The following is a 12,857-nucleotide window of genomic DNA, read 5'->3' as shown; positions in this document are numbered from 1 at the left end:
TGCAGGGAAGACAGATTTGTAGCTGAAGGGAAACGAAACTGAGTGGCTGTGGAAGGACACGCCCGGGTAGGACACTCAAAGCGGCTTGCTGCCAGCCAAACGTTTGACAAGTAACCCCGATGGGCAGTGGTGGGAGGGCACTAATGACAAAGTTCACCTTCGCCCCAATTTTGTCCTGACCCTGTTGTCCACTCGTATAATGTCTGGTTTTGAAAGACACAGATCATCTGTGTTGTATAGAAGGTTTCAATATGCAAAAAACGCTTAGACACCGGTCTACTATTCATTAAATGCCAAAAACATAGTTGAGTGCTGAGCTGTAAATGTCTGTGGTGCCTATGATTGAATGTATTTTTTTCCTGCATGATCATCCATTGTGCTGTTTGTAAGTAGCAGAAAAATGAGCCTGATTTGTTCTCCTTTGTAGAGCCAGGCCGAGGCCCACTACAAAGGAAGTAAACATGCCAAGAAGGTCAAAGCACTAGAGGCAACGAAAAATAAACCCAAAATGGTTTCTTCCAAGGACAGCGCAAAGGCTAATCCCAGCTGCTCCATCACTCCAATCACAGGCAACAACTCTGACAAATCAGGTCAATGACACTTTTTGTTCTTTACATTCTTTGTGTTCCTCCTGGTCCTCTGGCCTCACCCCATCCTCCCCTCTGCTGTTGCATGTTACTCTCCATGATTTGTTTTTATAATATTAATACGTTCCCTTCACAGGAAGGGTTATGTGTTTGCACAGAATCTAAGCATTTGATAGGTTACCATTCCATGTTGTTAAATATATACATTTAAGTGTATATGTGTGTGTGTAAATATATATAAGTATATATGCATGAAAATAAGTGGAGGCTTCTTGGTCACATTGTGTTTAGACAAAAATCAAGAAATGGATCTAAAATACTGAGTTTGTTATTCCTCTCTATTCATTTTACATTTGGTTTTTGCTATGGACTTTTTCAGTGAAGGAATCCTTAAATTTGTTTATTAACAGACATTTTCATATTTTCTTAACCCCAGTAACAGGGAGTAGAAGGGCAAAAAGGTAAAGTTTTCTGAGAGAGCGGCGTTATTAAGTGAATCTGGAAATGTGTTCAATAGTAAGAGATTTGATTCTTCAGGATATTCATAGAGTTCTCCTCAGAGTTACAAATGAACTCAAAGATTTTAAAGGAACTTTTCACGGTTATGAACTGACTAACAGAAGAACTTTATAAATTGGAAATGGGCTACTAGTGGAAGTGCCTCTTAAGCAGAGTATTTCATAGTCCCAGTGGATCAGCAGGTTTTCTGAGTAGGTTCAAACTGATTCAGGAAGAAGAGAAAAAATTTATTTTTCCAGCAGGTATGCCATGAAATTGGGTGTTTAATAGGCTTTCACACATTCACGTCCGCCCATCAGGACCCAAGATGGGTAAGTCACCTTGTTGCAGTGACTAACTGAGGAACAGTGACTAAGAGAATAGATCCCTTTTTCTTATGTTTGATTCTCTCCTTAGGGACCTTTCTGTTGTTGGAAACACAAAGACACACACTTCTTGTCTTATTCTCTTCTGCTTTCCAAGTCATTGTAGAATTTGAGGAAGAGACTTAAGAACGCTTTCCTGTGGTTGCCCAGGGCCTTCGGAGAAGCACAGATCCATTTGTAAGAGGAAGATTCAGAAAAGCCTGGTTAGACAAAGAGAGACTATGTAAGAAGTGACCACTATTGATGAGGTCCCACAGATGCTGGTTCCCAAGGCTCTGCAGCCTAGAGTGAGTGGGCTGACCCAAACTTGGCGATAAAGGCTTTTGTTCTTTGTGCAATAGAATCACTAAATCATGTTATCTGATGAACAGATAATAAATACTGAATTATTACATTGCACTTTTCCCCTTCTAAAGAACAAAGGCTTTTTACGTATATTAGCAAATTAATCTTTAACCCAGATCTATCAGATATTAGGGTCAAATATTATCTCCAGTTTATAAAGTAGCAAACCAAGGCGAGGTCCACATTGCAGCCGTTATTTGCTCAAGGTTACCCAGTGTTTGGAAGAACAGGAGCCATCACCTCCTGACTTCCCGCCTAGTTTCATTTTCTGCAGGATATTGTTGCCTCTATGAAATAGTACTCTGTCAGATTTTATTACCTGAATTATGCTCTTTACCAACAGAAGTACTTATAAGCAAAATGATAAAACAGTGGAGGTTAGTGTCACTCCATTCTTTCTGCTTATTTTGTGTCTCGAGCTAATAGCACAGTGGGAAGGTGCTGTAAGAATTCCTGCATTGCTATTGCATGTGCTCAATGCTCCCATTAAGTTATATTATAATATATATTACTATTATTTGAAGACTGGGTTTGCTCCAGGCGTAGTAGATGAAATTAAAATTAATGAGGGGAAAAAAGTGTTCAAAATGCAAATAGAAAAGGATCAATGAGAGAAGAATCAGTGAACGAACAGAAGATTATTAAAGGGAGAAGGCAAGGTGTAGAAGAAGAGGAAAGGAAGAGAAAAAAAGTCAACAATTAGCAAGTAGACCCAAGAAAAGAGCAGTACAGAAATAGAAAATCCAAATAAAGGGGCTGGGTCGGAATCACAACATACCTTAAATCTACAAGACGCCCAATGAGCATGTTAAAATAAAGTTCAACGACTCAAGACTTTTATTCTGACTCTCAAATGCTAGTGAATGCTCAAGTGAAAGAGACTTTACAAACAATTGTGTTTGGCTAGTGGGCAATAGAAACACACCAGGGTCAAGTACAGCAGTGGTATAAACAAGGAAAGAGAACTGAGATCTAGAAGAACCCTAGGAGATGAGAGTGGGGAGAGCGGAAAACAAATCTCAACCACAGAGTCTCTTTCCCAGTAGCTATGTGATGGTCTTTAATCCAGCGTCCTCTGCTTCCTCTGACACTTCCCTATCCACCCCGCAAAGTACCTATGGTCTAACAGTATTGACCTCAGTCACCATGTCCCTGTCCAGACTTGGACTAGGAGTAACGCAAACTACCTGTAGTTGGGTTACCTCATTTTTCCATTTTCCTTACTCAAATCTGTATAAATTGTTTGGCAATACATTGATTAGGTCATTCAAATTACTTTTTTGTTTCTCCATATTTTAAATATTAATACTAATGAAATATTTTGTTCGTCCTTTTATATCTATAAAAGCAATACCAAAGCTGTTGAAAGATGGCACTATTTAAAAACAAAGTGGGTCGTATTTGCTAAATAGATACATGGTTTTTTGTCACTTTCAACTGAACGTCAGCTTTTAAGCAAGAATTCACATGTTTTTTTCTTTCTTCTTTTTTTTTTTCACACATGTTTTGTAGAATTTTCAAGTTAGAAAATTAGAAGTTTTGCCCAGATGGGATATCTGGTCTAAACAATGTAATACATAACCAGTTGTTAACCACCTATTTCTAAATCCTTAAAAAGCTCCCACAGCTTTGTCAGAGTCATAAAACTTTTTGGTAACTTGTTTTGATTTCCTTTAAAACCCCATTTTAGAAGTTAGGAGACACGAAGACCAGTCCTTCATAAACAGTCTAGGTGGGATGTAGAGGGAAGCGGGAGGGAAGAGGAAGAACTGTGGTACTTAATTAACTGAAGTGTTTTATTTCAGACAGCACTGCCTCTAAGGAGTCAGACAAAAATTAGAGTAATAGTCACAGTGAAAAGTCATGGTTGATTGACAGTTCTTAAGAGACTGAAATTCCCTAGCACTGGCCTTTTTCTTCTGAATGAAGTGCTCCTATCAAGTGGGCTTAAGCAATATCTATGTGATTCTGAGATAGTTGAGTGAAAAGTAAATGTTAGTAACTTGATGTCTCAGCTACCAGATTTCAAAATCCAGTCATTCACTACATCCATAGGATTGACTAATTCAATTTCCATTCTCATTCTTTAGCATCAGTAACTTAGCAAGAGTATTGTTCAATGAGGGCAAATCCTGAGGAACAGGAAATAGCCAGATGTTAAGGCAGGGAGCTTCTGGGAGTACAGCATCCTGGGATCCACTGAACATCAGTCAAGGAAGAGTGTGATTTCAGAGTATCTGGCAAGGAGCGTGCGAGCCACAGATGACCTCGCTTTGCTCCTTGAGAGCACAGATTATTTATTCTAAGAAGTGGCCTAACAATCTTCCAAGAGCTATTGATAGAAAAGCCTTTTTACCTCCTATTTTAGCAACTGGGACAACCACTTTTTTATGATGCATTTGGAGACATAATTTAGATCATGTTGTAACTGGATCTGTGCAGTCCAAAGAAATTTGCTATAATGGAGCTGTCAGATATAAAAAGTTTAGGGTATCATGGAAAGCTTTCCTTTTTTCTCCCTCTCAAGTCAGTAAACAAAATGAGTTTAAACTACAGTAACAGGAATTTCATTTATTATAAGAAGTTCTGACCACATGATTGAAAAAAAATTAAATATGTTTTATTTCAGGCAGGATAGCTGTCCTATTCACTTTTTAGAAGTTGGAGTAGAATTAAACGTAAAATCCAAAGAAATAGCTTTCTGGTCTCCTAGGATCTATCCCAGCTTTTAATGATGCATCAGTGGGAGTTCAAAACTTGGTAGGAAGGGGAAAAAGGTGCTTTGGGAGGATTGGGATCAAGACACAGCAAGCATTAGGCAGCTTCAGGAAGATGGCTAGAACATATTGGCCAGACACTGTACCCAAATTTCTCCCTAGAGTTCAAGTGTCATAATGCCATATGACACAACACTTCCCTGTGATAATATGCCCCATACATCAAGTTGAATGCTCTTTGTGACAGCACTTAACCACTCATAAGAAGCTCAAAACAAAACAAACAAACAAAAAAAAAACAGAGCCTTTGGAAGACCTTATTTCTTGAAAATAATAAAATATTTTGATAATCAGCCTAACAGTAAAATATTGTGGTAGTCGACCTAATCATCCATATGTCTAGTCTTTAGCACAAGATTTTTTTTAATTAATTAGATATCAAGATGGGGCAAATACATTTGTAGCTCAAAGTATATAAAGCCATTTAGAGCTAAACAGCTTTTAATCAGTTGCTGTCTAAAAAGACGAAAGCAGATGGAATGATTCAAAATGCTATAGATATATTTATAAATGCAATTAAGAGCAAAGATGATGGAACCAGCATGTTCTGCTTAAAATATAACAATAGGAAAACCTTGAATTTGTTCAGTTGATAAAATCCAGTCACATAAATGTTTTCGTATGACCCCCTCAACAACCCTGTGACTGGTAAGGCTGATATTAGTATCCCTCTTTCACATATGCACACAACAAACTCTATATCCATTTATTCATTTAACAAATATGTATTATCTATACTAAGTAGTACAGTACATCGGTAACATTTGCCATTTCAAGCGTGCAACAATGAACAGAAAGACATGTTCTTGCCCTCAAGAGATTCCAAAAGAAAAATAATATATAATCGCCACCTTCAAGCTGCTCCCAAAAATGTGGTAACAGTGAAGAGCCTGGGTCTTAGAAAGATTAAATGGCTTGTGTGAGTCAGAGCAGGAACTCAGGGCTTCTTGTTCCATGAATATTCCACTGTTCCCCTTACTTCTAAGCTTCTCTGACTCAGAAGAGTAAATTCAAGTACAGTATCCCAATGGGAAAAGTCAGAAACCACTAACCCACTTTTTTAAAGAATTAATGAGTAGGACTATGTATTACTTTTAAATTGTTTTCTGACTGTTGATATTTTTCAGTAGGGGCTATAGCAGTGACAGGGTCATTGAGGCTTTGTTTTATTGATAATCCTTAGTTTCTGTGCAGTGTGTTGTCTGCATCATTTAACTGTAAGAGAACAAAGCTTTAGAAGTTACAGATCTTTTCAAGGCCAAGTTTGAATGAAAACACTCATTTCAGGTAAATGACAAGTGTTCTTAAAGCTCCAGCTTGACAGCTGTAGACTTTATGTGACTAGAGCCAAACACACTCACTGAGATGGAGGTCAGCAGTGGGCAAGGGCATCACCAGTATAGCAGAGCCTTGAACTGCCTCCTAAAGGGTCCAGTGGATTAGTCTGAATGTTGTCCGCATTTTCGGTAGCATTTTGAATCATCCCATCTAAAAGATTTTCACTGGGCACAGGCACTTTACCCCACACCCATGACTATACCATGGAGCCAGAGATGACAGTATCAGAAAAGACATAAGAAGGAAGGAAAGAAGTGAGGATACCTCAAAAGTCATTTTAGTTTTCAGCATAATGTGCTTTTGCATGGCGACAGTTCCTCATGTGTGAACCGAGAGCAGTATCAACTAGTACATCAGTATGATTTGCCTGGAAAGGCTGCAGTTCAACTTTTTATGGTCATCCTGTTACATTATGAAAGTACATTTTTCAATTTTGTCAAAGAGGCTTTCTGCCAAAGATACAAATGGAGACCCTCGCCTTGTCATGTTTATGGGTTTCCCTGTGTGTTTCACAGTTTTTAATGTGTTGTTACAAATGGGGCCAAGTTTCCCAAATGACAACTTCTCATTTCCACCAACCGCTGCAGGACTCCATTGATTAGCCAGCAAGGTCTTTGTAAATGCCTCTTTCCCCCATTTCTGTCTCTAGCAACAGGACCTTGTGCTGTTGAGTAGAAGAAAATGATAGTTTTCTGCTTTAGCAGCATCTGTCATTTATAGACCAGCGCCACTATAAATTTGGCATACGTCTATCCAAATACAGGAGGCCAAGACTTCGTATCCCTCATAAAAATAATAGATTAACTATATTATGACAAACATCTTAAGTCTGAAATTCCGGGATACAATCATGTAGAACATAAATCGAGCTCCATCTGTCTAAAGAGAACAGACCATTATACTAAGGCTCATATTTCCATGAAATATACATATATCATTAAGACTTTCAAAGTCAATTTAAAAAATGAAACTGCCTGCAGCTTTGTCCATGCACCTTGAATCTGACAGCACCATCCTGCCAGGCAAGGCTGAAGATTCTTAGGTAGTTAAGTGTTTGTCATCCTCTGGAAAGTAACTTCTGAAACTTTCGAGCATTTTATAGTGCTTTGAAGTAATACTGAGCATTCATTGTCACGTTCTTCACTTCTGAAAGCTATTTCCTAGTGTTGCTCGAAGAAAGTGAACCATAAGTTGAGACTGACTTGTGATTGACTCCTCAGTAAATCTATTCACTTATGATTTACGAGGGATATGTTATAAACCATTCTAAAAAGCAAAACCTTGGATATCTCCTTTAAAGGCTTATATCGCTGTTGAAAACTTTTCTCACCTTCAAACATATTTCACTGGTATTCATCTCTTTGGATTACGTTTATTTACAGCCTTTCTGCATCAGATAGATATTGGAATATAAAAGGACTTCGTATGTACACTGAATAATTTTATAAATGAACAACCATAACTGCCCTTGAGATTTTAACAAAGGTTATTGCTTACATTTTTATGACGTTCAACTTATTTGCTTCAGGAAGAATTCTCTTACATTGATATCATTTTTCTGAAATGAGTAGACGAAGAAATAGAACTACTCAATAGATATTTGTAGATTCTTTGTATAGAGCATTGGCACTCGGCACTTTTGGGGATTCTGGGCCCAATTCTGATGATGCTTATAGCCTAATGCCACACAAATTTAACTCTATAATATAAAGCTTAAAGTGTTTTTCATAGAAACATTTCTAAAGTATTTTCCTCTTCCCTGACGTCTTTCTCTGAGAATCAGGTTCACTGTCATGGACACCGGGCATATCATTATGCAGTAACGGTTTGGTGCTCTCATTTCTATAGACCAGCATAACCCAATAAAACATTCTGTGGTGAAGGAAATGGTCTATAATCTCAGTTGTCCAACGTGAGTGCCCTGAGCCACACGTAGCTATTCAGCACTTGAATTGTGGTTTATGCTCCTGAGGAACTGAATATTTAATTTTATTTAATTTAAGTAGCCACGAATGGCTACCATATTGGACAGCAGATCTATAGACAGTGGTACTCTTTGCTCTTTTGACTAGCTATGATTCTAGAGAAGGCATTAAATTCTCTGAGCCTCTCTTTTCCTATTTGTAAAGTGGGAATGCCCTCCCTATAAAACAGCAGTGTTGCATGAATCAAATGAAATGATTGTGAAAGAGCTTTGCAAAGTGTAAAGCATAATTAAAGCAACTATTATTGATATTCTTACAGTTTGCCTGTTTGTTTTTGGTCCTCCTGTGGGGTCTTATTTCAGCTGTCCCTTCTTGCTGATTTCAGTGAGAGGTGACAACTGCCCCTTGTGGTAGTCAGCTATCATCATCTTTCATTATGCTGTACCTAATATAGTATATTCTAGAAAACCAGATCTAAGCTTATTAGACTTATATGCAAAAAATAACTTTAAACAGCAGTACTACTAATAATTAATGTGTATCATCATGTGCTTGATACCACTGTGCTAAACATTTTATATAGACTATCTTATTTAATTATAACAATCCTCCGATGGATACTAGAAAGTGAGACCTAGAGAGGGGAAATAATGGCTCAGAGTCCTTCAGATGAAAAGTAGTTTCAAGGTCTCACCCAGGCGGTCCCTCGAATTCACTACCATGATATGCTGTCTTTAGATGAAGGTTCATGGGCTTTACTGCACATGCTTTTTGAAAACTGTTTGAGATTCTTTTTCACTAGATGACACTTCCAGAAGTCTGACATCTCAGAAAGGTGTGTTATTTCTTTCCCCGTCCTATTTTACAACTGTTTTATTTTTTAAAAAATCAAGTTTTGAGTGGCTTTGGATAAAGATGTATTAACTAAGGTAGGATTTTTGAGAGCACTTACCTACTTTGCATGTATAGCATAGTAGAAAGAGCATGAGCTTGATTCACTCCACCTCTCACTGACCATATAACCTTGACCAAGTAACGTTCGCTGACCTTCTATTTCCCCATCTATAAAATGGGAGAGCTGATATCTACCTCCCAGGGTTGTTGTCAGGAATGATGAACTAATAAATGTCCCTGGCTCACTGCCTATCACGTAATAGACACTCAATAAATAGTAGCCATAAAAAGCAACCCATTTATTCAAAGATATTTCCAGACTCTTTCCTTTTGAATCTACGATCATTTCATGCCATGCAACAGTTACATGCCATATTATTTATGGCATTTTAAATGAGAACCCTTTTGGAAAACAACATCATAGAATAAATCAAGAACCATAAAAATGTTCATTCCATTAGACCAATTAATTCCTCTTCCTGTAGTTTACATCAAGAAAATAATCCTAAATACAAAGCAAGAAAAATAAAATGATATACATGAAGACACTCATCACAACATTATTTGTATTAGTGAAAACTGAAAAAAAGATGATCAGTACTAGGGAAATTATTTAACTAAAGTACTTATACCCAATAGAATATTATGCAGCTTTAAAGTAAATAAAAGGGACAACATGAACAAGAGTGTAATGCATTAAATCAAAAAGTTACAAAATATATTAAATCAAAAGTTACAAAATGGTTTGTTGGTACATGTATTTGTACATATTTATTGAGCCCCCTCTGGAGAGGGGCTTGATAGCCCCCTCATGCTAGGCACTGGGTATATGATAGTGAACCAGGCAGACCTGGGCTTTGCCCTCATGAGAGCATATTGTCTGGAAGGGTAATACTGAACAAATGATGACAAGGTTGATGAAAAGAAGGGGACGCTGACCTAGTCTGGGAATGAGGGGAAGGCTTAAGCAGGGGATTTAAGCTCTCTCTACCTAGTGGGAAAGAAGATGTTAGCCAGGCAAACAAAGGCTCTGGTTTAGGGGTGGAGGGGAAGAGAATTCTCATCAGAAGGACCAGTACCCCATAACTTGAGATGTGAAAGACTGCCCTGTTTAAACACCTGAACCAATGAAAGGACACTTGGGGACAAGAAAAGGAATTTAGGATGTTGGTAAGGAAGTGGTTGAAATAATGGCTAGGGACAGAAATGAAGGCAGAATGAAGTGATGGGTATAAACACAGAGATTCTTAACATCTTTTTGTGCCATGTATTCCTGTGGCTGACTAGTGAAGCCTATTCTCTGAATGGTGTTTTTACATCTGTAAAATGAAATTTATAGTTTTACAAAGAATTCCAACCAGTTCTCAATTTTTGTTATGATATGGTAATATAGCAATAATGCATTTAATAAGATCTAACAGGTCTAATATCTGCCATAATTTTGAAGTGTTGACAAACATAAACAGTATTTTAACCTTTCTATAACAACTGTAATATCTGACGAAAATATCTGACTTCTATGGGTGACAAAGTTAAATGTACTACCAAGACCGCTGTAGTTTGTTGCCTTCATTTATAATTGAAGGGATATTATGCATTTTGATTAGAGATAAATGAAAATATTTATATTTTTTATCATCCAAGTTCATGGATCCTGTGAACTCACGGACCCCTTGGAAATCCACAGACCCCAGGTTAAAAACTCCTGTTTAGTATGAGAGGATAATGGGTTTTTTTTTTCTCTGTTCTCCATAGACTATGTTACTTGCATAATAGCTTCTTCTAATGACTTGATGAGGTTTATATACCTTGCGGCACAGGTAGGATGGGAAAGAAACTCGTAGCCATTTGTTTTGTATTATAGTTGGGAGGCTCACAGTCTGCAATACAATGTCATATCTCTTTCTTGTTCAATTTCCTCATGGTCACAGTCATAAGTCCCCACGTTGCAGTATCCCTAAGGGACCACGTATGATGAGACAACCCAGGCAAACCCCTTTGGAGGCCTAGGCCTCTTGAATTAATCTCACTTTTTAAAGGAGACTTTCTGTGGTCAACAGACTTTCTCCTGCAACCTATAGGTCTTAAATATAAAGCTGGCTTTGACAACTTTGCAGTAAAGCAGCATGTTGAATTTAAGTACAAATGCTAGGTTCAAAATGTAAAAGTATGATTGCCTTTTAGCAATATATTTTTAAAGGGTTAGTAGTTTTCTTACACCTGAGCAGTCCAGCTGCTGAATGTCTGCATAGTGTCATTAGGGCAGGCAGTACCCAGTTAGGTCCATAAAGAGTAAAAGCCCATCTCCCTATCTCCCTGGAAGCAGCCTAAGGCAATAAACTTGTTGGCTGACAGTAATTTTTAAATATTTTCTCTATTAGATAAAGATATATTTTTTTAGATGAGAGACTCAGTTTCCTCAATACCTCTCAGGCTGACCTTTCCATTGACAGTGTGAGCGTCACCCTGCCTGGAGCATCAAAGCTAAACCCTTAAGTCTGCATCTAGAGAGGAAGAAGGTAGCAGGAGCAGAATTCACATGTTTCCCTTGTACCTTGTGAATGTTTCCTCTGTGAAGGGCCGTTAGTTTAGAAGAAAAAGAAACTGCTCCTCATTCCACCTAGGAAATTAGTTTTTAATCTTATTCCTGGCTTTTGAATCGCTACTGGACCTACTCCCTGAGGGATTTGATTTGAGTGACATGAGTTACTTATTCTATTTTCCATAATAAAGCTGCCTCAGAAATAACTGTTTCTCATCTCTCGGTGACAAATCAGAAAAGGGGCAATTTTTCAACCTGAAGAAGTTGAAATATGATTTCTCTATTGTACAAGTCAAATGGCTGGAAAACTATACACAATAGGAGAAAACTGTTCATTAGATTCAAGGTCTAGCAAACAAGCCCTCTTTTGTGCTTGCTTAGAAATGACAAGTTCACTAATGTCAGTGCCAGCTCACTGATACAGAGTGTAGGCTGCCAGTTTCCAACATGGAGATATTTGGAGATGCCACTGTTTTATCTGAGTGTGAGACTGGCAGCTTCTGCTCTCCAACAAAGCACAAGGGACAGTGGGGCAGTTGTCATGTGGTACTCAGACAAGGAGAGCAATGACTGTCATTTCACTGGGCTACAAAATCACTGCAGGGTGTAGCCCAATGGCGAGAATCTGATTGACTTAGGCTTTCATATGGAAAGGGCAGGGATACCCTAGGTCAGGATTGAGACTGGCAGAAAATTACAGCACAGGACCTGTTTTGAACTTATGAAATTAGTCACCTGACTTTCATGGGTCCTAAGTTACTTAAAATAAATAAGCTGTTTTGTTTTTTTAACGTTAAGGGCATACAGATTCTGATTCAGTAGAGTCACTTTCATTTATAGATAATTTCCCCTGCTTCCAGGATTAGTCTGAAGGCCAAGATATGAAAATTAGACATCAACATAGTTAATTAGGAATTAGCAAGCTTCATGGTGATAAACCATGCTTGCAGAGACAGGGTTTCTGGAATTTAGCTAGAGGCATGGTAACATGGCATTGGATGGGAAGGGCCCACCAGCATCAAACTGGCCCAATGTATAATATTTTAGTGCTCTGAGAATTTCAAAAACTAGCTTTAATTTCCATGTCGGTCCTTGACTTCTTGATGTTTCTGGGATTGTCATGCAAGTCCTTTGCTTTGTTTTCCGCACCTGCAAAATGGCATAAGCCATATAGAGAATTTTTTCCATTTCCAAAGTGGTCCAGCAATTCACCCTCAAGTGGGGCATTGAGATCAAACATTTTCCAACAAGAAGTCCTGTAACTATCAAAGCAAGTGAGCTAAATAGCAGGTGTTGTGAGATAAGTCAGACAATACTATACTATGTGGGTAACCCTTGGGGACACTTGGAATTACATCAAGTCTAAATGAGGCATCTAGTTGGAGGAAGCCTAAATGGGTGACTAAAGGACTTCCAGTGTACTGGGTCAGTCTCAGGCCACCTGCTAAAGGTTATGTGCCTTGGGGATTTGGGTTGGTCATGAGTGGTATCATCACTAAGGTACAAGGCCTGCATAATGACACCTTCAGTGATGGACATCTGTTATCTAAAGGGTGGGGAAAATT

General features: G+C 38.2%; 1 protein-coding gene across 1 annotated transcript in view; it reads left to right on the top strand.

Moving 5' to 3' along the window:
• Positions 1 to 12,857, top strand: part of ZNF385B (zinc finger protein 385B) — a 311,754-nt gene that overhangs the window by 280,876 nt on the left and 18,021 nt on the right. Inside the window, exon 4 of the mRNA XM_007450729.1 lies at positions 428 to 590. Within this exon, the coding sequence (XP_007450791.1) occupies positions 428 to 590 (163 nt within the window). The remainder of the gene's footprint in view (positions 1 to 427; positions 591 to 12,857) is intronic.

The sequence above is a fragment of the Lipotes vexillifer genome, unplaced genomic scaffold, assembly GCF_000442215.2.
Source record: "Lipotes vexillifer unplaced genomic scaffold, Lipotes_vexillifer_v1.1 scaffold29, whole genome shotgun sequence".
Lineage (NCBI taxonomy): Eukaryota > Metazoa > Chordata > Mammalia > Artiodactyla > Lipotidae > Lipotes > Lipotes vexillifer.
This window is presented reverse-complemented; position numbering and strand designations above follow the sequence as displayed.